Source organism: Equus przewalskii, chromosome 4 (genome assembly GCF_037783145.1).
Source record: "Equus przewalskii isolate Varuska chromosome 4, EquPr2, whole genome shotgun sequence".
Lineage (NCBI taxonomy): Eukaryota > Metazoa > Chordata > Mammalia > Perissodactyla > Equidae > Equus > Equus przewalskii.
The window spans coordinates 101831463-101853641 of record NC_091834.1 but is presented as its reverse complement, the minus strand read 5'-3'; the positions used below and the strand labels follow the sequence as shown (position 1 = coordinate 101853641).

Below are 22179 nucleotides of genomic sequence, written 5' to 3'. Positions count from 1 at the left end.
GTCACAGATGAGTAGCCAGAGACCGTGGCCTGGGGAACTTGCCCAAGGACGCTCAGGGTCGCCTGCAGGCCTCCCCTTTCCGTGAGAGATAGGGTCTGCCCTCGCTAAAGCCTAGTGTGGCTCCTGCCTGGGGCCCAGCTGAGGCCAGGGGTGCCCAGAGGTGGGAAATTGGGTTTGGCCCCTGACCCTTGGATGCGTTGGGATACTGTGCAGGGACGATGCCCCCAGGTGCACTACTGGGCGTGGGTTGGCACCATGTGAAAGCAAGGCAGCATTGTGTTCTGATGACGGTGCCCTTCCCTGGGGTCAGGAGGAACTGTACCTGTGGCACCTGGAATGTGTCCAGGTCTGGCTCTTCTGCAGGGTCCCTCCTGCTGCCCCTCCTCTTCTCCCCTCCTCAGTGACCTGTGGGGAGCTGTGTGACCTCTGGAGGCACAGAGGGTGTGAGGTGTGTGGAGCCTGTCACCGTATGGCTATCAGGCAATGACTGCCTCCCCTTTCCTTCTCTCCATCCCCACAGGGCCCAGGGTGCCCTGAGCCCCAGGAGGCAGGCACAGCCTTGGCACCCAGCCTCCTCACCCCAAGCCAGGTGTCTTCAGCTGGGGCTGGGGTTGATGGGGTGTGAATGGGTGTTCTTTGACATCAGCCGCATGAGCCAGGTGGCCCCTGAACCTCTCCATTCCTGATACTGGCCCACCGCCTCTCCCTCTCCTCCTCCTCCCGTTTATCAAGACCTCCCCTGGGCCCGGCTCCTGTCTCATGCATCCCCACAGCCCCACGGGTTGGGCGTGATCTCTCCGGTTGCAGATGAGTGCTCTGAGGCTTGGGGATGGTAGGTGATATGCCCAAGGTCATTCTGACAGAGTGAGCAAAGGCCACCTGACTCCACGGCCTGGGTCCTCCCCTTAGCGTCGGGTACCCCACAGTCTTCCTGTGGCAGGGCGGGGTCCTCTGCTCCCCTCCTTCCCCAAGCGAGCGCTCCTGGGGCTGGCTGCCTCCGGAGAGTGGGCCGTGCCTGCCACGGAGTGGCTCTCGGAGGCACTGCAGCCTTGCCCAGCTGGGCCGGTTAGCCTCTGCGCCTGGGGGAGCTGTCCTGGGGGCGGGGCAAGGGCAGAGGGAGAAGAGGAGCAGAGGGCTGGGCAGGGTCTGGGGGCAGGTTGAAGTGGGGCTGGTGGAGGGCGAGGCGCTCTTCTATGTGTGCAGTGCCAGCCCGCAGCTCCCGGGAGGCAGCTCAGCTGGACTCATTTCTTCCCTGCTGGGAAGTTGTGTGATGGTCAGAGCCCTGCCCTCCACAGGCTGTGGTTTGCTCTGTGCTGATGCCCGGCTGTCCTTGTGCCCCGCCTTGGGCCTGGATGACTTTCAGCTGCCATCAGGGACCCACACCCCACATAATCCCAGCCAGTAATGGGATGGGGTCTGTTGGCCCGTCTGGCTGAAGAGCTGGGGGTGGGTGACGTGGCAGCTCACGGAAGACCCAGCCGACCCGGCAGGTGGTGGGAGGCAGAGCCTCAGAGAACACTGGCTGACTCGGGGCCACCACTTTCCTCCTTCCACGTCCCCTTGAAAACAGCAGCTGAAGCCAACTCCCCACTCTGCGCAGCCATCAGGCAGGGCTCCAGTTCACATTTTTGGAATAACCAGGGCTTTGACAGGGTTATTTGAAAGGAAAATTCCTTGAATGTCAAAGGGAGAGGGCCAAGGGGGCTCCACAGGCGAGTGAGTGTGTGTCTGGGGAAGGGAGTGGACCTGTGTCGCCACAGGGGCTGATTCTGGAGTTTCTGCAGCCTGGCAGGGGGCGAGGTGGCAATTTGGGATGCCAGTGTCCTGGGATTCTGGGCTGCAGAATGAGACTCTGGCCTCTCTTGCCGAGAAGCCTGAACGGAAGGGGGCATGGAGGGCCGTGGCCTCAAGTCCAGACTCCTGGGGCCGTGTGCGGGGCAGATTCCCAGGCCATCCAGGAGGTTTGGGCTCCTCTAGCTTCCAGACTCCGGAGTGGCCTTCGCTCACTCTGTCAGAGTGACCTTGGGCACGTCACCTACCCTCCCCAAGCTTCGGAGCACTCATCTACAACCAGAGAGATCACATCCACCCCGTGGGGCTGTGGGGATGCATGAGACAGGAGCCGGGCCCAGGGGAGGTCTTGATAAACGGGAGAAGGAGTTTCCCAGTGAGGAACAAGGATCAGGGGCCTGGAGTACTGGAATCCTGGGGTCAGGTGTTGGGGGTCTTCAGAGCTAAGGTTTCCTGGTCTCTGGCCTCTCCTTAGTCCTGATGAGGGCCAGTCCGTGTTCAGGCCGCTGCCGGCCATCACCATATTAGGGCATAAACTCTAGGCGGGCTGTCTGGGTGCCAAACGGTCTCCAGCTGGGCCCGGCCCCCTGCAGCTCCCAACACCACAGCCATACTTCAGCCAGGCCATGTCAGAGGCCGGAGGTCAGGGGAGAGGAGCAGCTGCTGGAGGGAGACCCAGACAGAGCCCCCCAGCTCAGGTCCTGAGGGCCGAGCCATGAGGGCCTGGGATGCGGTGAGTGGAAGGGCTTAAGGGTGGGGTGGAGAGTTCCTGGCCAGCCCCTCCCCTGGTCCAGCCCTGTCATCCCAGTGCCATCCTGTTTCCCTTGATTTCAGAGGATCTCTTTCCACAAGATTTATCCCACAGCTGTTAGAATTGCTAATCTGCTTCCCTCTCTCAGCCTGCCCCCAGCATATCTTCTCAGAGCCTGGCCAGCATCTCCCAGGAGTCAGGCCCTTCACGCCTGGCCCGCTGAGGCTGATGCTGAAGCTACTGCCCCACTTGGCAGGGCTCAGCCCCCAGGGCCTCGTTGGCAGCATCAAGCAGCAGCCCCAAGCCCCTCCAGATTGCTGGCCTCTCCCTTGACTCAGTTCACCACCGCCACTTCCTCTCCACCCCTCTCCATCCTTGACCCTCCCCCACCATCCACACTGCCCCTTCACTAACACCACCAGCCAGTGCCTGCTCCCTGCTGCCTTGTTCTAGGTGTTAGGCCCTTCAGAGGGACACAGACACTGGCGAGTTAGGCCCCTGCAGTTCAGAGAAGACAGATGAGGACAGGGGCAGCAGCAACAAGGAAAGAAGTCTCTACTCTGGGAAGAGAGGGAGATGAGAGACATGCCTGGTCCCCATAGGGTCCACAGAGGAGGAATAGGATGTTAATGCATCTTTGAGGGTTTCCTCTGTGCCGGGGTTCTGAGTTGGGCCTTAGGCAGAGCCTGAGAGCATGCCGGGTCTCTTTCAGATATCAGCAGAGAGAGGGGTGAGAGGGCCGTGCACCGGACAGGCAGCAGAGGCAGACTGGGTGTATTCGGCCTGGTGGGCTGACCTCACCTGGTACAGGGGCTCTGGTGGGGAGGGAAAAAAAAATCAAGGACACAGAGAGAAAGACAAGGAGAGGCAGGGATGAAAGATCTAGAAGCAGTGCTTCTCAACTCTTTGGTGAAGGATCAGTTTTCTTTGTTTCTAATATATCACAGACCAATGCTCGTGTGAAATACAGAATCACATACTTGGAGTTGTGGCGAGGCCAAATTGCTCTAAAGGTTTTGAAACTCTTGCTCTTGACATCTGAACTGACCTCGTTGTGGACGGACAGTGCAGTTGGGTATCGTGTAGAGAGAGTGAAGGCAGAGACTGGGGTCACTGCCAACCCGTCTATAGCATTTGGTGCACGCCAGGCATTGCCCCAGGCCCTGGGCATATGTTGACTTATTTAATCTTTATAACTCACGAGAGAGGAATTATTATCGTTCCCACTTTATAGATGAAGAAATTGGAGGCACAGCGAGGTTAAATAATTTAGGAACAATGCATAAATGACTAAGCAGCAGAGCTGGGATCCGAACCCAGAGATCCTGGGCTTAAAGTCTGTGGGCTTAACCATCAGGCAACACTGCCTCACATGAGGGAAGGCAAAGATAGATTGAGAGGATGGGGAAATGAGATGAAAAAACAAGGGAGGAAGAAAGGAGTGTAAGCCACTGTAGGGGAGCATGCAGTAGGGAGAGAGGGCTAGAGAAACGACAAGGAGAGCGAGGCGAAGGGAGAGTTTTGAAAGCAGCAAGCTGGAGCAGACAGATTGAGGCCAGAAACTCAGTCTGGCAGGCACACAGCAGGAGGAGGGTTTGGGGCAGAAGATCCTGTAGCGGAGATGGCTGGGGACTGTGTTTAGGGGCCGTGGGGGAGGCACAAGAGGATGGGCCCCTTCAGATTTCTGCTCTGCCCACCGAGGGGCCCTGGTGCCACAGTGGCCGTGTCCCCCACTCTGCAGGGAGCTGCTTCCTGTGCCTGGTGGATGTGGTGCCCGTGAAGAACGAGGATGGGGCTGTCATCATGTTCATCCTCAACTTCGAGGTGGTGATGGAGAAGGACATGGTGGGGTCCCCGGCCCGGGACACCAATCACCGTGGCCCCCCCACTAGCTGGCTGGCCACAGGTAAGTGCAGCCGGGCTGTCTGGCTGGCGCAGGAATATATAATCTTCCTTCCTGGGGCCATGAAGCCACCCAAGGCCAGTGCTCCGCAGGAAAGGGTGCGGGAGGTGCGGGTCCCTTCAGGGGTTGGGGAGAGAACACTGAGGATCTGGCCCAGGCCCATCTGGCTCAGGATGGACATACAGGGGTGGAGTGACAGACTGAGCCCAGATTCACAGGTTCTTGGGGCAGGATGACGCCTGGTTTCCTAGTCTTACCTGCTTGGGTTCCCACCACAGCATCCCAGGGAGTGGTCCTCTCTCCAGCCCCAGGGATGGGGATTCACCCTTCCCAGATGGCGTTGCCACTTCGGAGTGGCTCCCTCTCCTTGTCAGAAAGCTCGGTCTCCCGTGGACTCAGCTCTCTGTCTGTGAAGTTTCTGCCTTCTGGTCCTTGTTCCTGGACTGGCTAGCTCCCTGCTGTGGCCTTGGCTAATTGAGAAGAGGATTTGAGGGGAACGTTTACCGTGGCTGGAGACGTGGAGGCCTCACCTCATCTCCCTGTGACGCAAAGACTCAGACCTCTTGACTCCATGGCCTCTTTTGGTTTAATTTTAGTTTTTCCCTCAGAGTCATGGCAAAAATTGCACCTCTTGTTTTCCCAGGCTCTAGAATGGCGGTGTTAATAACGCCGGCCCCACCTTTGCACAGGTCCCCTCTGCAAGGCAGCAGGGTATGGCAGGAAGGCTGTGGCATCACTCCCCTATTCAGATGCAGGCCCTGCCGTTAACTGTGTGACCTTCTGCAGGTCACACAACTCATTTATAGCTACATTTCCTCATGTCTGAAATGGGGATAAGGATACCCATCAGTGCAGGTGTGAGAGTCAGGGATGGTTTGTGAAAAGCCCACCTGATATGTGGCTCAAGAAATGGTGGTTTGTTATTGTTAGAGCCTTAGATAAGATTGTATTCTAGAATCTTTTTGAGATTGGAGTTCCGTGCAGTGGGAGCGGGGGTGGAGGGGTGCCAGCTGTCAGGGCTCCCGTTTGCCTTCCTTCCTCCCCTGGGTGGGTGGCTGGGGCTCCTGCTCCTAGGCTTGCCCCTCCCTGGCTGCTCTGCTGGCGGTCCTATGGACTCGCACCTCTCCTCTCCCCTCCTCTCTCCCTGCAGGTCGGGCCAAGACCTTCCGCCTGAAGTTGCCTGCGCTGCTGGCCTTGACAGCGCGGGAGTCGACAGTGCGGCCAGGTGGCGCGGGCAGCACGGGGGCCCCCGGGGCTGTGGTGGTGGACGTGGACCTGACGCCTGCGGCGCCCAGCAGCGAGTCGCTGGCCCTGGACGAGGTGACAGCCATGGACAACCACGTGGCGGGGCTTGGGCCGGCGGAAGAGCGCCGCGCGCTGGTGGGCCCCGGCTCGCCGCCCGCCTGTGCGCCCATCCCGCACCCGTCACCCCGGGCCCACAGCCTCAACCCCGACGCCTCGGGCTCCAGCTGCAGCCTGGCCCGGACACGCTCCCGGGAGAGCTGTGCCAGCGTGCGCCGCGCCTCATCAGCGGATGACATCGAGGCCATGCGCACCGGGCTGCCCCCACCGCCACGCCATGCCAGCACAGGTGAGGGCCTCTGGCCACCCTGGGAACTGCCCCAGCACTTTCGCACCTGCCAGGCCTGCCCCGTTCCGGGACCTCAGCTTCCTCCCCCTCCACCCTGTCCTGTGTGCCTGGGAGATGGAAATCCCATTAAGCACTTATTTAATCTGGTTAAGCAGGCTTTTACTCCATTAAATGTCCATTCATCCCACTACATCCTTCCACTCACAGAGCCTTTGCTGGCCCCTGGCTCTGGGGTTCTCCCAGGACAGCCTGGAGCAGGGATGGCCATGGGGAGTTTGAAGGGCGGGAGAGACATCTGGGTCCCTGCCACCACCTGGTCCTCTGGCAGGCTCCCAGTACCCGCTGAACAGACCTTTATGGAGGATCGTCTCCTCTGTCACCTCATAGTTGCATCATGGCATGCTTCGATCAGGTCGGGAGGGGTCTGGCCTTGCTTGTTTTCGGTGACTCTGCCCCAACTCCTGAGCTGGCCTCATTGACACACTGTACCTCATGACCTGGCACATGCAGGGCCTGGTCTCCACCTCAGCTCTATGTCGTCGGCCTGACTGCCCTTCGGCACCTGCCTGCTGCCCTGACCCTGCTTTCCCCTTCACCTCAGGGGCCATGCACCCCCTGCGCAGCGGCCTGCTTAACTCCACATCAGATTCGGACCTCGTGCGCTACCGCACCATTAGCAAGATTCCCCAAATCACCCTCAACTTTGTGGACCTCAAGGGCGACCCCTTCCTGGCTTCACCCACCAGTGACCGGGAGATCATAGCACCCAAGATAAAGGAGCGGACCCACAATGTCACCGAGAAGGTCACCCAGGTAGGTGCCCAGACCCTGGCTCTCCCCTCAGCTTGGAGGATCTTGGAGGAGGTGGAAGTGGGCTGTGGTCAAAGGTGGGGTGGAGGGGTCCAGTCAGTGAGGGCCTCTTGAGGGTGGGCAGACCTGCTGGCTGGGGGTGTTAATTCTGGAGCTTGGATGAGGTAGAGAACAGTCTGGGAGGTCCTGGAGAAAGGGAGACTGGACGGGAGGTGGCCTTGGGACACGGCAGGTCTAGAGGACAGGTTGACGGGGCACAGGGAGGACAGTGCAGTTGAGGCTGGGCACCTGAGACAGTCAGGGTGGGCAGGAGAAGTCAGCCACAGGGACACAACAGGGCCTGCTCACAGGGTGTGGGGAGGGGAGCAGTGGGGGCAACCAACAAGAGGCCTCAAGTTAGAAGGGGCCACAGAGGTCAAGGTCGGGGGTCTTGATTCTTCTAGCCCAAGGTGATGAGCCAGGAGGAGAGTGGGGGCCTGGTGCTAGGGCCAGGATGGCCTGGAGGTGCACACCCTTTCCGTAAGGCACAGGAGAGGAGGGTTGCCTTCCCACATTGTGAGGGGAGGGTATGGTGGTGGGGGCACAGATATGGGGGGATGGAGGGATCAAGTCCGTGAATCCTGGGCCAGAGGGGACTGCCAGCCTTTGGGGGCATTGCCCAACACTGCCCGGTGGCAGGGCCAGCCTGGTCTCCTGCCCCCTCCTGGCAGCCAGAAGGCCTGCACCACCCCACTGCCCAGGCCATCCCAGCTCCTCCTTTGCATCCTGACGGAGGATCAGGAGTGGGAATCCCTGCAGTCAGGGAGAAGCCTGGGACAGTGGGGGCTCCTGTCCCACACCTGCTGCACCCCAGTTCCCCATGCCCTCTCCTGCCCCGTCCACAGCAGCTCCCCAAGTTGGCCTGAGGAAGGGAGCTGCCCGTTTGCTTGCCCCGCCTGCCTCCTCGGCCCTCCTCCTGGCCCTGCTCCCACCGCCTCTGGCTCCCTGGGTCCCTGCCAGGTCTCCAGCCCCTTGGCCTTGACTCCAGAATGTTCCTCCACACCCGAGGCCCTATATCTGGCTGCCTCCCCCTCACTGCCTCCCCCCCACCGCCTCTGTCTTGTTCCCACCTGGAGCCCTGGCATCTGCCCTGCTCCTGTGCCCGCAGCATGTGCCTGTTGTGTTGTTGTGGTCTGCGCGTGTGGGTCTATATGTGTCAGCCTGTGCGTGTGTTCCTGGCTCTGCCGGTCAACGGGCGGCCTCTCCATCTCTGGGTGTCTGTCTGACTCTGGCTGGCTGGGCACTGGACTGGCGGGGCGGGGGTGTTGGGGAGACCATTAATCTGCGGTGACAGTCCGGGCCGCCGGGGAGTGGGAGGGGCGCGGGCTGCAGGAGCGGCTGCAGCAGGAGCCTGGAGCCGGCCGCGGGGGAGGGGGCGCTGGCCTGCTGGGGCGGGGCGGGGGAGCCCAGTGTGCCTCGTGGGGGTGGGGACAGGGAGGAGGAGGGGCCGGCTGGAGGAGCCGAGGTTCCGACCGCGGCGCCGCTGCTGGGCTGGCAGCGGGCAGAGCACAGCACCCTGGCAGTGGGGCCCGCACCAGGGGACCATGGGCAGCCAGAGCCAGGCGGGCTGCTGTCCACACTCACTGCCAGGGTGACCCCAGCCCCGGGCCCAGCCCCGGCGACCCTGGCTTCATGCCAGAGGCTGTCCTGGGAGCCAGGCCGCCAGCCTCTGGGGCGCAGCCTGGGCTGGGACTGCTGCTGGGGCGCAGGTGAGGTGCTGGCTGGGCCCTCAGGCCCCAGGGCAGGCAGGCTGGGGGGAGCCAAGTCCTCCATGGCGGCCCCAGCAGGGAAGGCAAGCAGGACAGGGGCTCTGCAACCCAGGGCCCAGAAAGGCCGGGTGCGGCGGGCAGTGCGCATCTCCAGCCTGGTGGCCCAGGAGGTAGGTGACCCCCAGCTCCTCCCCCTCCCTTCCGGGGCTGGGGCACTGAGACAGGCGGCAGCAAGTCGGATGCGGTCCAGAGGGCTCTGGCACCAGGCCGGGAGAGGGCTTCTGAGAAGCAGGACAGTTTGAGGCACGGGGTCCCTGTTCATCTTGCTCTTGGTTCCAGCTTGCTCCTCTTTATGCCCACTGGGCTGGGGGACAGTGCTTTCCTTGACAGGGAGCTTCCCTCTCCCAAGGCTTCCCGGGCCTACGGTCTTCTAGCTCAAAATGCAAAGGTAGGATAAGGAAAACAGGAATGAAATGGGTGACCAGAGAGGATAGCAGGGAGACTGGGGAGGAGAGGAGCCAGCCTCCTGCTCCCACCCCACCTCCCCCAGCGGGCAGGGACAGCGAGAGGGCTGGCGGGCAGCAGCCAAGCCTGGCATGGAGGCGCTGAGGCTCCATGCTCCCGCACTCTGTGTGCTGGAGGTGGACCCTGCAGCAGCGAGTGAGGCGTGGGCTGCTTCAGGGGTCCAGGCTTGGAGGCTGGACTCTGAGCAGGGTGGGGGTCAGAGGCCACTGGATGGTGGTGAGGGCAGGCTGAGCTGAGACACCTGGCTTGCCTCTTCCTGGGCAGCCTGAGGTGCTGGTGGCTGGGCTGTGGTCCCCCAGGCTGATGACTCTGTAGGCACCTCCTGGGAGCCACCTCTCTGCCCCCAGGGGGCTTCTGTCAGAGATCCTGCAGGAGGCTCTGGGCAGATGGCAGATGCCTGAGAATCTCATCCCTGCCACTGTCTCCCTTGGCACCTGAGCTCTCTGCCGCGGCTCACATGCTCTTCCCGCTGGGGGACAGGTATGGGGGGATTCTTTCAATCCACAGAGGAGCCCAGAGTTTGGCTTAAATGAGCTTGTGTTCTGCGGGACAACAGGTCAAGGGGGGGTTACACACCTGGCCTGAGGCCATATGGTAAGCTGCTGGTTGCAGAGCGGGGCCTGGTCCCTGTGAGATGAGGTCTGCGGGTCCAGGCCTTGTATCCTGGGCTTGCCCCATGCATGTGCATTTGTGCATTGGGCTGGTCCTGCCATGGGCAGACTCGGGGGGCAGGATCGCTGTTGTCAGGTGTGGTCCAGCACAGCCCCAGGGGGTTGGGCCTCTCAGGCACTGGGAGGAGCTCCATCCAGGGACAGTTACCTTCTTCTGCTCCCTTGTCTGCGGGGGCCCTGGCCAGGTCTGTTTTTTTAATCCCCACTTGATCTCTGTAAGGCTGCCACCCCATGCTTTCTGCCTTAAGGAGCAAGTGTCTTGGGCTGAAGGCAGGGCAGAAGTGGCGGCCTAGGAGCCACATGCTCCCTCCTCTGCTCCAGGCCCCAGCTGTTCCCCGCACCTATCACTTGCCACTGGAGCTCCCGTGGCCACCCCAGGGTGGCCAAACCCCTAACTATGGCCCATTTTAACTTCCTGTTACTTCCTTTAAGGACTTGTTCTCTAAACAGTCTGTCTGGTGAGGGTGGGCCCAGGGGATGCCCCAGCTTGGTTATGAATGGAAGTCTTTGAGGCTCCACCCACCACGCCTTCGCAGCCCAGGAGCCTGAAGTTGTGGGGCCCTGGCACTCAGAACTGCTGGGAACAGGGCCGGCAATCTTGGCTCTCAAGGGGGTGGGCCAGGCCTTGGGTTTGGGGCTGCCCAGGGATGGCAGGGCCAGGCTGAGAGAGCTTGGGGAGGGGGATTTTGGGTTGAGTCAAATGTTCGTAAGAGAGGATTCTGAGGGCCTGGGGGAGGGCACAGGGGGACAGATGCAGCTCCTGGGACAGTGTAGGGAAGCCAGCCTCTGCCCTTCCTAGTTTGCTTGGGGAGAGAGTGGTGTGGCTGCTGCTACCTGATCTAGACAGTGAAGGATATGAAGGTGAGCCTGTACAGAGCTGGGTGTGTCCCTTCTGAATGTCTGTTGTGTGCATGTCCCTCTGTGTACACGTAGGCCCATCTCTGGCTGGGTTAGGGCTTAGTGCACTGGTGTAGGAGTGTGGGAGCGCAAGGACTGAGGGCTGCCCTGGGCTTCGGGGGAGAGGGGGCTGGGGGAGAGAGGACTGGGAGTGACTTGGTCTCTCCCCAGTGGAGGCCAAGGAGCCTGAGTCTGGGTGGCTGGTATCCTTGGGCCAGCGGCATGAAGAAACCATTAGGCCCTCAGTCCCTGGACCACCAGCAGTGGGACTCGTAGGGAACTGCAGTGATGTGCTGAGGCTATGACTCCTGAGGCCATCGCCCAGGCAGGGAGCCGTAGCCCTTGGAGCATTTTCTGGACTGAGCCGATGGTGTGTGTGTGTGGTGTTTGGCCAGTGTGGGCAAGATTGCATGGTGGGAGTTATATCCGTAGGTGTGGGTCTGCATCGCTGGTGGGGAGCAGTACTTCTGGGCATTACTGCACGGTGCCCTAGACTCAGGTCACCAGCCAGGAGGTCCCCATGCTGCATGGGGAACTGTAGTGCCCAGGTTGAGGGTTGGTCGGTGGCTGTGGCCCCTTGGCTGAGGGGTAGGTATTCTGATTGAAACTTTTTGGCCTCCCTCCTTACTCTGCTTGTCCTCTTCTTTGGACGCCCCAGCAGAGATGTTACCTGCTCCCACCCTAGAGGTCCCATGGCCTGTCTTCCCCTGCCCCAGATGCCGGCTGGACATCATGCCCTCCTCTCCACCTCCCTTGCCTGTCCAGGTCCTGTCTCTGGGTGCTGATGTGCTGCCGGAGTACAAGCTGCAGGCGCCACGCATCCACCGCTGGACCATCCTGCACTACAGCCCCTTCAAGGCCGTGTGGGACTGGCTCATCCTGCTGCTGGTCATCTACACGGCCGTCTTCACGCCCTACTCGGCTGCCTTCCTGCTGAAGGAGACGGAAGAGGGCCCCCCGGCCACCGACTGTGGCTATGCCTGCCAGCCCCTGGCAGTGGTGGACCTCATCGTGGATATCATGTTCATCGTGGACATCCTCATCAACTTCCGCACCACCTATGTCAATGCCAACGAGGAGGTGGTCAGCCACCCTGGCCGCATCGCCGTCCACTACTTCAAGGGCTGGTTCCTCATCGACATGGTGGCTGCCATCCCCTTTGACCTGCTCATCTTCGGTTCTGGCTCTGAGGAGGTGGGTTGGCAGGGAGGTAGAGGCAAAGAGGATGTGGGGAAAGGGAGAGAAGGTGGTGGGAGGTGGTGGGGCAGAGAAGGTGGCGAGGGAAAGGCCTGCAGAGGCATGGCGGGTGCCACCAACCAGCACCCGCTCCTGCTCCATACCAGCCACTCACTGGTTATAGAGGTCCAGAGGGGGCGCCTTTTTCTAATTTGTCTTTCAAAAAAGGCCACTGTCTTCTCATTCACACAAAAGCTGTGGGCGTTCTGGCCAGGCACCTTACTGTGGGTGTTGACCCTTTCGGAGTCCCAGTTTCCTCATTGTTACTATGGGGACCATGAGCCCTCTGTTCACAAAGCTAGCAAAGATTAATGGGATTCTGTTCTGGGCGCAGCATGTGGAGGGCGCTTCAATTAGGAGGAGGTTCTGGGAGGAAGTCTTTGGGGATCTTACCGCTGATGTCCCCCAGTACTGCAGTGCCCCCATCCTCATTTGCCCCCACACTTAATGTCCCCCTCCCCCCGCAGCTGATCGGGCTCCTGAAGACGGCGCGGCTGCTGCGACTGGTGCGCGTCGCACGGAAGCTGGACCGCTACTCGGAGTACGGGGCAGCGGTGCTCTTCCTGCTCATGTGTACCTTTGCGCTCATCGCGCACTGGCTGGCTTGCATCTGGTACGCCATCGGCAACATGGAGCAGCCGCACATGGACTCCCGCATCGGCTGGCTGCACAACCTGGGCGACCAGATCGGCAAGCCCTACAACAGCAGTGGCCTGGGTGGCCCCTCCATCAAGGACAAGTATGTCACGGCCCTCTACTTCACCTTCAGCAGCCTCACTAGCGTGGGCTTCGGCAATGTCTCCCCCAACACCAACTCAGAGAAGATCTTCTCCATTTGTGTCATGCTCATTGGCTGTGAGTGTGCCCATCCGGGTGGGCGGGGGAGAGTGGCACCGGGTCTGGGAAGAGCCCAAGGTGGAGGGTGGGGAGGATGCCAGAGGGGCTGGAGTGGGCTCTTGGGACTTAGAGATGCCAGAGGCCACCATCGTGGCGTGTTGGGAGCCAGGATGCCAGGGAAGAGGCACAAGGCAGAGTCCTGGGGCGTGTGTGCCTGGGCTTCTGTGTTTGTGCATCTCGTTTGTGTGCTTACACTGAGACGTGACTGCGTGTGTCATTGACTGGGTGCAGGGGCCGGCGGGGTCCCTTTGATGCTGACGGCCCCACTCGCCCCTGCCCCCAGCCCTCATGTACGCCAGCATCTTTGGCAACGTGTCAGCCATCATCCAGCGGCTATACTCGGGCACAGCCCGCTACCACACGCAAATGCTCCGGGTGCGGGAGTTCATCCGCTTCCACCAGATCCCTAACCCGCTGCGCCAGCGCCTTGAGGAGTATTTCCAGCACGCCTGGTCCTACACCAACGGCATCGACATGAACGCGGTGAGGCCACTGGGCCGCGTGATGGGCTGCTGGGGGGCTGGAGGGATTGGGGTCATGCAGTGAACATGTCTCCCCTCCCAGCATCACACTGTGGTTCAGGTGGTCACAGTTAGTGCTTACAAACACCCTGAGAGCTGTTACCCTCCTTTTGCTAATGGAGCTCATTTACTGGGAGAGCTCTCACTTTGGGGCAGGCCAGATCAGGCCCTTGCGTATGGGTGATGCGTTTAATCCTCACAACAGCCCCAGGCAGGAATTGGTCCCCACACCTTAAACATAAGGAAATGGAGGTCTAGGGCAGTGAGGTGTCATCCCCAAGGGTGCACGGCTAGAAGGGGTGGAGATGGAATGGGCACCCAGATCCCTCCCTTCCACACTGGACCCCCCATGCTCGTCCCAGGGCCTCCTCTGGGGCGGGGTGTGGGAGTGGGTTCCAGGGGAGGGCGTGCTGAGCCGCCCCACCTCCCCCAGGTGCTGAAGGGCTTCCCGGAGTGCCTGCAGGCAGACATCTGCCTGCACCTGAACCGCTCGCTGCTGCAACATTGCAAGCCCTTCCGAGGGGCCACCAAAGGCTGCCTGCGGGCCCTGGCCATGAAGTTCAAGACGACACACGCACCGCCAGGGGACACGCTGGTGCACGCCGGGGACCTGCTCACCGCCCTCTACTTCATCTCCCGGGGCTCCATCGAGATCCTGCGGGGCGATGTCGTCGTGGCCATCCTGGGTACGGCAGGGACCAGGCCCTGGGCTGGAAATGCCCGCCATGGCCTGGAGACATCCGAGCCCTCTGAGGACACAGCCACTGGGGCTGTGGACCCGGGACTGCCTGCAGAGACCTTGGGCTCTTTTAATTCACCCCAGCTCAGGCCCTCCACGGGGGGCAGTGAGAAGGAGCCGCACACGGGGTGGGGCTGCTAACCTCTGGGGGCTCCCAGATTCTGCCTCTTTTCGGGATCTCCCCCCAGGCAGCGACACTCTTGCTTCCTTAAAACAGGACCAAATCCAGATGCTTCAAGGTGGGCAGTGGAGGGAGGCTGTGCCTCTGATTTTACTAAGGAAATTCGAAGTTCCCTACAGCCTCCTGCGATACAGCCAAGCCTGGCCCTCGTCATCTCCAAAGCAAAGGGAGTCCTGCCCCTCCCCGCCTTCCCTCCCTTCCTTTCCGCCCTACCTGTGCACCTGGGCAGGTGTGCCTGGGCAGGGGATGTCCTGCTCTCTGTCTTTCCCTTGACCCTGTACACCTTAGGGCAGATGTGTCATGGGGGGTCCTTTTAGGTTTTTATTTCTCAGTTCAGTAAGAACACATACCCTCGCTCCACGAACACCCCCAAACACAGCTAAAACTAGTTTCACCACATAACACTTGGCCCTACTACACATGGTGCCTTCTGGTGTTTTCTGTTCTGTGTTGTGCTAAGCTATGCTATCCTATTTTCTTTCAGTAAACAAAATGCTGGTCTTGATTCACTACTGTGTTATGATCTGTAGTTTGAAGAACACTATTTATGAGAGTGCAGTGGTTGGCCAGGAGGGTGTTTGGGATGTGGGGTTTGGGGGTAGAAGTCGAGTTAGAACCCAGGGGAGCCAGGGCCATGGGCAGGGTGGGGAACGCAGGCTGGTGCCGCTGGCTGGTTCCAGGAGCTGGAGGCACAAAGATGGGAGGTTCCCTGCTCTTTACCAACAGGGCTCTGCTGGCTACGTGGTCCTGCCTTTGTAGGGGGGCGGGAATGGGGCTGGGGCTGGCCGGTGGGTGACGAGATTGAGGGGAGGCGCCGGGCCTGGGGTGAGAATGCCTGGAAGACAGGAGCCTGCTGCCTCTGCCGCCCCAGGGGCTGAGCCCCCCTCTCGGTGGCCTCCAGGGAAGAATGACATCTTCGGAGAGCCTCTGAACCTGTATGCGCGGCCTGGCAAGTCCAATGGGGATGTGCGGGCCCTCACCTACTGCGACCTGCACAAGATCCACCGGGACGACCTGCTGGAGGTGCTGGACATGTACCCCGAGTTCTCCGACCACTTCTGGTCCAGCCTGGAGATCACCTTCAACCTTCGAGACGTGAGTGGGCTGACCCCGCGGTCTGCACCCTGGGTGGCTGCCCCTTCTCTGTGCGCCCTCCCCTCGGGCCGTTTCCCTGCCTCAGACAAGGTTGTGAAAGTCCCAGCCTCAGCCTCAACCCTCGTCCTGGGGCAGAGGGAGGCTTCCCCGGAGCGGGAGCTGCCAGCCCCACCTTCTCTGTGCTTATGAGGGGCTTTGGGCCCCACCTGGCAGGGCCGAAGGGCCCTGACACCGCTCTTGGTTCCAGACCAACATGATCCCCGGCTCTCCCGGCAGCACAGAGCTGGAGGGCGGCTTCAACCGGCAACGCAAGCGCAAGCTGTCCTTCCGCAGACGCACCGACAAGGGTGAGGGGGGGAGGGGAGGGGATGGGGGGAAGGGGAGGGGATAGGGTGGGCGGTGCCGGTGAGCGGGACGGGGCCAAAGGGGTGGTCCAGAGGAGGCGGGGAGGAGGGTGGAGCCCCGGGTCAGCCGCATCTGCTCCACCCAGGCTCCACAGACATTCGTGCGCCTACCTTCAGTGCCCCGCACCCCTCACCCCAGCTGTCTAAACGCTGCCCATCCTTTCAGGTTCACTTGAACTGTCTCCTCCTCCTGGAAGCCCTCTTCTGCCCTCTAGGGCAGGGGCATACCTAAGTTTCTTTGGTCCTTACAGGGCTGACGTCCTGGTGGGCGCTGCCTTGAACTGATCAGGGGACAAGAGAAAGGACCAAAGAGGGCAAGGGGGCCAGCAACGGGGACTGAGGGCCCAGGGGTCCCAGAGAGCGCCGCCCAGCAGTGCCACTGCCGGTGCTTGGGTGGCCAGCGATCGGAGACGACCCGGTCCCACTCCCGGGAGTTCTCAGTCCGCTTGAGGGTCGATGAAAGATAGACGCAACAATGGGGACAAACCAGGCCCTCCTGCCACAGTCCTCTTGCAGGCCTGCTCCATCACCTCCCCTCCCCTGCCCTCCCCTCCGCTCCTCTGCTCTCCCTGCCTCTCTGCCCCCTGCCCTCTCTGAGGCCCATTCTCTGTTTCCCACAGACCCGGAACAGCCAGGGGAGGTGTCGGCCTTGGGGCCGGGCCGGGCGGGGGCAGGGCCCAGTAGCCGGGGCCGGCCAGGGGGCCCGTGGGGGGAAAGCCCGTCCAGTGGCCCCTCCAGCCCTGAGAGCAGTGAGGATGAGGGCCCAGGCCGCAGCTCCAGCCCCCTCCGCCTGGTGCCCTTCTCCAGCCCCAGGCCCCCCGGAGAGCCGCCGGGTGGGGAGCCCCTGATTGAGGACTGCGAGAAGAGCAGTGACACATGTAACCCGCTGTCAGGTAGAGTGAGGCTGCCCCAGGCTGGCGGGCGGGCAGGCGTGGGGTCTCTCCGGGGTCTCAACCCAGCTCTCTGGCTCCAGGCGCCTTCTCGGGAGTGTCCAACATCTTCAGCTTCTGGGGGGATAGTCGGGGCCGCCAGTACCAGGAGCTGCCTCGCTGCCCCGCCCCTGCCCCCAGCCTCCTCAACATCCCTCTTTCCAGCCCTGGCCGGCGGCCCCGGGGCGATGTGGAGAGCAGGCTGGACGCCCTTCAGAGGCAGCTTAACAGGTGAGGGCGACCCCAGGGATCCAGCTTAGCCCCCAGCTGTGTGTGTCGAGGGGGAGGGTCTGGTAAGGTGGTGTGCGATCTATGGGTTTCTGGCAGTATTGTGGGGTGAAGGGAGAGTGTCAGCTCTGGGTAGGCCTATCTGTGTGTCTGGCAGCTTGACCCTCTCCTTCCATTCAGAACTGAGCTGGGGGCTGTCACACCTAAAATGAAGAGTGTCTGGGGTTGACCAGCTGTCCGTCCATGGGGTGGTCCTGAAGTCACAGTTACTGATATGTCCACTTCCCCGAGACCCAGAGCGTCCTCCTCCTTGTTGCCCCAGGCTGGAGACGCGGCTGAGTGCAGACATGGCCACCGTCCTGCAGCTACTGCAGAGACAGATGACACTGGTCCCTCCAGCCTACAGTGCTGTGACCACCCCGGGGCCCGGCCCCACCTCCACCTCCCCTCTCCTGCCTGTCAGCCCCATCCCCACTCTCACCCTGGACTCGCTTTCTCAGGTAAGTCCCAAAGCCCCCTCCCGCCCTGGCACCCAGCCCTGCCTTCTCCGCCCCGATTCCACTCCGCAAATCTGCTTTGCTGTCCTTTCTTTGTGGCCCTGGGCCCCAGCCTCCCCTCTGTCCACCTGCCCCCCATTCCTGCCCTCCTCCCAGGCTGTGCTCCTAGAGGAGGGCTGCTTCAGGAGCTAGGGGCACAGGACCACAGGACAAGGCAGGAAAGCCCCCAAACCAAAGCCCCCAGACAGCTGGGTGTGTTCCTCTAGTGTCACCTGAATGGCAGATCTACTCATGGGGCCTGTGTCATGGCTGCCAGTGGTCTCCAAGGAGGGGACTGATTGACCCTGAGGCGTGGTAGTGGGTGCCGTGTGCCAGCACACCCTTGGGACAGGGTCCCAGGTGCCTGCTGTGACTGGTACCCCCGCTCTGACTCTGCTGCCCACCAATTGCTCATGCTGGCCGCTTTGCAGGGCTGTCGTGCGGGCTTGGCTAAGCCCCAGGGTGGTGCCCGCATCTCTCTCCTCCTGCCGGAGATGGGCCTCTGTGGCCCCTTGTCCTCTCCTGAGTGGACATGCGGGCTCCTGGCCCCCTGACAGCTGTGTCTGGACCCTGAGAAGGGGGCTCCTCTGGCTACGAGAGGGGCCTGGGATCTGCTCCCCCCTTCCTCTGGCATCTGCTCCCCCTCCCATATGCTGCCTGCTCCTGTTTGCAGACACCAGGGCCCACGTCAGCAAATGTGCCAGTCTCCCTTCACAGCCTCCCCCGCAGAGATCTCACAGCAGACTCGTCAGCACCCACAAACCCCCTCCCGCCTGCCCTGGCACTCTCCCTGGCCTTCCGGGGCCTGGCTGCCAGCCCGCCTCTGTTTCTAGGTCCCCGAGTTCTTTCTAGATTGGAGGAAGAAGGCTTGTTTCTCTTTCTGTCCTAGCTTTTGTCCCAATTCAGGGCCCCTTATTCCGGATTGGGTGTGGATTGAGCTCCTGCATCCCCTGGGGAAGGAGGTGGCTGTGGCCTCGAGTTCTCCCCTGTATCGAGTGGGAGCTCCCACGGCTCCCAGCTGCCCGGGGTGGCTCTTGCCCACTGAGAACACATTTCTCTACTTCCGATCTCAGCCCCTTGCCTTTGTGGTCTGAGGCCTGCTCTGCCTTGGCCTATCTCCTTTTCCCCTCTTCTGTCCTCCTGTCCTCTGTCACCTGGTTCTCTGGACCCTCTTTGTCCTCTGACCGCCCCTCCAGCCCCTTCCTCCCCTTCTGCGGGCTCCTTGCCTCTCACGCTCTGTGGTCTTTGCAGGTTTCCCAGTTCATGGCGTGCGAGGAGCTCCCTCCGGGGGCCCCAGAGCTTCCCCAAGACGGCCCCACTCGACGCCTCTCCCTGCCGGGCCAGCTGGGGGCCCTCACCTCCCAGCCCCTGCACAGACACGGCTCAGACCCGGGCAGTTAGTGGGGCTGCCCACTGTGGACACGTGGCTCACCCAGGGTTCAGTGCACTGCCTGGGCCCCTCCCCTCAAGGCCTGCCCGGGAGGCCCTGGCTGCAGAGGGGAGAGGAACGAGAAGGCAGGGCCCCTCCCCCAGCCCTCGGGGACCATCTCCTCCTGTGTCCCCTGGACCCCAGTGGGAGGGGCAGGGGCGGGGCTGGGCAGTGGATGGGGGTCTGTGGTCCCCCCACTGCCCTGGGGGCAGTAGCTGGTCTAACTGCCCGGAGGCACCCGGCCCTGGGCCTTAGGCACCTCAAGGACTTTTCTGCTATTTACTGCTCTTATTGTTAAGGATAATAATTAAGGATCATATGAATAATTAATGAAGATGCTGATGACTATGAATAATAAATAATTATCCTGAGGAGACTCTCGTGGTGCTGGGAGGGTACAGCTGTCAGCATGCTGTGTCATGTGTTCACATTCACGTGTGTACGTGTGCACTGGCCTTTCTGCAGGAATCTGGGTGTATCTGTCTGCGTGCACAGGGCCTGCAGGGACGGCCCTGATATTTGGGTGTGGGGTGTATGCTGTGGGGGGTGCTTCCTGCCTCTGTAGGGTCCTGCTTCCATGTGGCCCTGGATTCAGGATAGCAGAGAACCACTCAGACTGTTTTGAATATGGAGGTAGTTCTAATGGGGTGCCAGGCCTGTGGCCAGCCCCTCAGGGCCCTGTTGCCTGGGTGGCATTCTGGCTCCCAAAGGTGCCCCCAAACTGACGGCTAATCCCCCATCCTCTTGTCCCCTTACACAGTTTGTGGGCCCAGCCCACACTGACCCTAACCTGGGGCTGTATTGGCTTAAGTCCTGGCCCATACCCCCTGCCCCGTGACTGGGCCTTATCGTGACCTTAACCCAGGCTCACACAGACCCCACATCACTGGGCCACACACTGATCCGTCTCTGGTTGCGCTGGCTTTCCCGGCCCGGCGCGGAGCTCCCTGGTGTCTGCTGCCGATGGGCTCACCTTGATCGCCTCAATGGCTTGGTCACCTCCCATCCTTGATCACAGAGGAACTGCCTGAAGAGGGTAGAAGTATCTGGATGGCTCATTCCCATTCCTGGAGGAACAAGACGGAACGGACGTCCTGCAGCCAGTGAAGGGTGGTGCCACATGTGTGTGCATGTGCGTGTGTGCATGTGTGTGTGTGTGCATGCTGCTGGCCTTGTGAGGACACACAGTTTTCCTGAGGAGTGGCCATGTGGTGGCCGTGGCAGGGCAGCTGCCAGCCAGCAGGAGGAGCCGATGGGCAGTGGCCAGCTCTACTGAGGTGCTGCCAAAGGCCTTGGTTTCCCACTTAACCCCAAACCCCTGACCCCTTGGGGTGGGTTTGTTAGCCTTGCTTTAAAGTCAAATGCAGCCCTTCTCACTGCCCATGCCTGGGCGGGGGTGGGCACTGGGAGGAGAGGCCCAGGTCTCTGAGCAGCCTGGAGGGTTCTCACTGTGCCCCAGCAGGTAGGAGAGAATGGATAGAGTCTCCCCATGTCCAGGCCCTTCTGCACCAGGGTCCTGGCTCCCCTCCCACCAGGTGTGACCAGGGAGGGGCTTGTGTGCACTGTGTCTGGGGGAGGGGGCCGTACATGGAACATAGAGATGGGGAGAAGGGTGAGACACCAGGGTCAGAGGTAGAGAGGAGTGACAGAGAGAGGCAGGCCAGGCAGGAAGGGTGACAGGATCTGCCACACGTGAACATACGTGTCACATGTGTGTACACATGAGTGTGAGCACGCATCTGTTTGTGGTTTGGGAGTTCACATACAGCCTTTCCTGGTGAGGTGATGTTTGTGAGTGTGAGGTGGGGGGGCTGGCTGGGGGGATTCCCTGGATTCGGAGTCAGCTCATGGCCTCCGGAGGCAAGCAGAAACCCTCGGGATCTCAGCCCGGGGTAGGAGACAGACACAGGCAGAGGCCACCGTGGGGCTGGTGGTGAGAAGGAAAGGTGGAGATGGAGCCTGGGGCACCTGGCATGCTGGGGCTGGGGGTGTTGGGCCGGGTCCCCACTAGGGCGCTGTCTCCTCCTTATTACAGTCCGCCCTCGTCCTTGGAGCATCTTCATCCTAGGAGCTCAGCCCTGATTTGCACCACTCTGTCCCAGTACAGTGGTGGGGGCCGGGAGAGCCTCGGGGAGGGGCTGGGGGTCAGGCCAGTGAGTCAGGGCCCTTGTTGGTGGGCATGGGGAGGGGAAGGAGAGGAACTTTTGCTCATGGACTCTAGGCTTTGTGTCAGGTGTGACACTGTCGTTTCACCATGCCAGGCCCCTCAGTCAGTCACCTGCTGCCAGGTAGGGTCCCTGGGCTCACACCTTGGCCTTGGTGGGCCTCAGAGGCAGGCAGGGGTGCTGTGAATGGGCCATGCAGCCCAGTGTGGGAGTCCAGCATGGAGACTCTCTCTGACTCCCATTCCCAGGCTGCTCTGGCCCTCCTTTCCCTTGGCCGGGTGACAGCCCACTCCCCCTGCCAGTCTGGGGGGTCATGCTCCGCCCAACATATGAGTAACGTATGAGCTATAAACCGTAGCTGTGTCTGTGACCCTGGAGTGCACTGTTGGGCTGGATCAAGTTCTTGGGCAGGGTCTGCTTAAGGCAGAAGGCTGCCTAGACCACCCATAGTGGGGCCCCAGCCTCAGGCTGTCTGCAGCTCGTGGGGTCTTTGCTGCATCCCTGGGCTCTGGGGTTCTCAGGTATGTTGGGGAGGGGTGGGTGGAGCTCCACTTCCTGTAATTCCACAGCCCCCTGGGAGTACAGCCTCACGGCGGGCTATTTTCCTCCAGGGACCCATTGTTCACTGTGCATCGCCCACCCTTTTAAGCTCCACTTCATCTTTTATTTTGTTAGAAACCATCAGTAAAAATGCTTTGGAAGGGAAAGGAAGAACCAATTAGAAGCCACTAGCCTGTGAGCCTGGGAGAAGGGATGTCTAAGGGGCATCTTGTTCCTGGGGCTCAGGAACAAGAGATGTAGGGCACTGTGCAGCCACTGTGCATCCCAGGACAGGTCCTGCAGTCAGACAAATGGCTGTTTCCTCTACTTGCCTGAAGGCAATAAGATGGGGAATGCCAGCTCCGGGAGGGTGTGGTCTATTGATTCTTCAGGGCCTCAAACAGTGCCTGGCACTAGAATGTACTCAGTGTTTCCTGAATGAATGAATGAATGAATGAATGAATGAAGCACTGCCCTCCTCCCTGGGTCAGGGACCCAAGTGGCTGGGGAAGGCCACTTGTGGCTGGAGGGAGCAGAAGGAGGGCATCTTCCCAGTTCCCTGGCCTTTTGCCCTGGGTGCCCCCGGGTCACC

At 61.1% G+C, this 22179-nt stretch overlaps 1 protein-coding gene across 9 annotated transcripts in view; it reads left to right on the top strand.

Moving 5' to 3' along the window:
• Nucleotides 1–19258, top strand: part of KCNH2 (potassium voltage-gated channel subfamily H member 2) — a 33522-nt gene extending 14264 nt beyond the window's left edge. For 2 of the 9 annotated variants that reach the window (XM_070616790.1, XM_070616787.1), the window contains exons 3-14: nucleotides 4284–4448; nucleotides 5596–6036; nucleotides 6638–6849; nucleotides 11453–11881; nucleotides 12391–12778; nucleotides 13104–13303; nucleotides 13775–14027; nucleotides 15163–15356; nucleotides 15604–15703; nucleotides 16381–16653; nucleotides 16734–16920; nucleotides 18705–19258. In XM_070616790.1, the coding sequence (XP_070472891.1) occupies nucleotides 4284–4448; nucleotides 5596–6036; nucleotides 6638–6849; nucleotides 11453–11881; nucleotides 12391–12778; nucleotides 13104–13303; nucleotides 13775–14027; nucleotides 15163–15356; nucleotides 15604–15703; nucleotides 16381–16653; nucleotides 16734–16920; nucleotides 18705–19137 (3275 nt within the window). In that variant the 3' untranslated portion in view covers nucleotides 19138–19258. Of the gene's footprint in view, nucleotides 1–2388; nucleotides 2525–4283; nucleotides 4449–5595; nucleotides 6037–6637; nucleotides 6850–8318; nucleotides 8765–11452; nucleotides 11882–12390; nucleotides 12779–13103; nucleotides 13304–13774; nucleotides 14028–14297; nucleotides 14771–15162; nucleotides 15357–15603; nucleotides 15704–16380; nucleotides 16654–16733; nucleotides 16921–17239; nucleotides 17418–18704 lie in introns of those variants that run through there. The other 7 variants (XM_070616789.1, XR_011539326.1, XM_070616786.1 and 4 more) reach the window with 7 other exon arrangements.
• Nucleotides 19259–22179: the final 2921 nt, after the last annotated feature.